This window comes from Cucurbita pepo, unplaced genomic scaffold (assembly GCF_002806865.2).
Source record: "Cucurbita pepo subsp. pepo cultivar mu-cu-16 unplaced genomic scaffold, ASM280686v2 Cp4.1_scaffold000137, whole genome shotgun sequence".
Classification (NCBI taxonomy): domain Eukaryota; kingdom Viridiplantae; phylum Streptophyta; class Magnoliopsida; order Cucurbitales; family Cucurbitaceae; genus Cucurbita; species Cucurbita pepo.
Window position 1 is genome coordinate 245,528 of NW_019646438.1, and position 2,247 is coordinate 247,774.

Consider the following 2,247-nt stretch of genomic DNA (forward strand, 5'->3'; position numbering starts at 1 on the left):
TTTTTGTTAATCATAAGTGCAACTAGGTAGCTCGTGAGCTTGCTACACACGCTTAAAAACATACACAGTTGATGTCTTGGCTCGAGGATCACCCTCCACAATTCGACCATCTTACACCTTCCATCTATGCATTACTTCGTTTTTTTTTAATGTTTTTTCTATTATGCACGCTAAAAAGAACTTAAATTATAATAATTGGGTTGGATTCATCCGGTGGTTCACAAGTAATTTTGAACACTCCCACATGCATCAATCAGTGTATTTTGTTGTTCCTTTTTTATCGACCCGAACCTTTCTTGTGGGATCATTACGGTCAGACACATTAATCTAGTCAACATGAGCTTGTTACTTACGCCTGAAGACATAGACCTATGATGATTTGGCATGGAAATCACCCTCGACCACTCGACTCTCTATTTAGTGGTTTGCTTTATGTTTTTCTCGTAAATATGCTCAAAAATAAAAAACTAAAATCATAAAAGTTAGATTGATTAAGTTATTCACACGTAATTTTGAACACAAACATGCGTCAAATTGTTCATTGTTTGTTTGGGTTAAAAATTAATAGGCCAATCATTAATATGGTTAAAAATTAACCCTAGATAAAACCAATGCTAGCTGGCCCAAGTGACTTTTTAAAAGTCCATTTTTATTTCAAAAAACTATATAATTCCTAATTAAAGTAAAAAAAAAAAAAAAAAAACAACCCAACAAAAGAAAAACCGTTTAATTCCATATTTTAATTATGCCTTTGGAGATTAGGTAGATTACACGGTATGCATTGGACTATGGTGAGTACTATAAATATCAAGCATTCACTAATCTCATTCCATAGTCTTCCCATTCTGTTTCCTATTTTTCTGAAAAACTCTTTTGTTCCATTTATTTTGGGATCAATGGCTGTGTCTATCAAGATAATGTCTGTTATTGTCGCAACTTTAGGTGTGATATCCTTCATATTTGAAGTCATAGCTGAGAACAAGAAGGTAAGCTTCTGTTCATAAATTGTTTGATTCTTATTGTGTAGATATTTGTGAATTTGAAACAATCACAACAAGATGAGAACCTCCCAACCCATGCAATATCACAAGCTCCCTCATTGATGTTCACTATTCTTTCTTGTTGTGTTTGCGTATGGGCAGCCTGCATCTGGAACTCCCATCCCAGGCAAAGGCATTGTTATCTGTCAGTATCCAGCAGACCCAACTGTGGCCTTGGGATATCTTTCTGTTTCGTTTCTTCTTGCTTCTTCAATTGCAGGATACTTCTCTTTATTCTATCCATACCAACGAAAATTTGTTCCTCGAGGTGCCTTGTTTAAGAGCACCAGTTTCTCTATTTTCTTCAGCATTGCCCTGTAACTTCTCTTTCCAAATCACATCCTTTACTCTTCATTGTTACCTAAAAAGTGATTTCGAAACGTTATCAATCAAGCTACCTCTGTGTTTGTAGGTTCACAACTGGATTGGCTATAACTTTGCTCGTATGGCCTATAGTCACCGAGCAAATTCACTTGACTCGCAATGTTCATCACAATCTCGAGACAGCATGCCCGACGGCTAAGACTGGTCTTCTGGGTGGTGGTGCATTTCTATCCCTTGATTCATCCCTCTTCTGGTTGGTTGCCCTGATGTTAGCTGGTAATGCTCGAGAGGACTACTTTGATGAAATAGAGGAAAACGGAGACAGTGCTGAGGCTCTTAAGAATAGCGCATGAAATTTCTTTGTTCGGAGAGAATAATAACCCAGTTTCACTTTATTGTGGATTTACTAGTGACGGACTATTAAGTAAGGACTTAAGTGTAAATATGATATTCCAAGGAATGTTCCTAATTAAAATTATAGCATAATTGTATGAGTTTTTATTTTTACTCTTTATTAACAAATGACAACATTTTTCACTTTCAGTGGTAACCTATAATAATTGTAAAACAAAAACAANGTGTAATATGACATAAATTAATATGTAGCACTTGCCTTAAGGTCGGGATCTAAAATTCACGTAGTCAATTGTACTCGAGTGTAAGAAGAATGCTTGCTAATGTAAACCAAGTAAGTGATCTTACTATCGGTTTGGTTAAAAGTTGATGTTTGTATGATGACATGTGCCACATGGTTCTATACATGATATATGCTTGATATGTGTGAAATCTTCACGGAACGATGTGACTATTGTGTGTGTATAAAACGATATGACTAAGATATCTTTATGAAATGATATGACTGGAATATGTTTATGAAACGATA

At 35.4% G+C, this 2,247-nt stretch overlaps 1 protein-coding gene across 1 annotated transcript; it reads left to right on the forward strand.

Annotated features, from left to right (window-relative positions):
• Positions 1 to 896: 896 nt before the first annotated feature.
• Positions 897 to 1,717, forward strand: LOC111784010. Its single transcript, XM_023664827.1, has 3 exons — positions 897 to 986; positions 1,143 to 1,357; positions 1,453 to 1,717. Exons 1-3 carry the CDS (start codon positions 897 to 899, stop codon positions 1,715 to 1,717), a joined length of 570 nt encoding a protein of 189 aa, XP_023520595.1.
• The last annotated feature ends 530 nt before the right edge of the window (positions 1,718 to 2,247 follow it).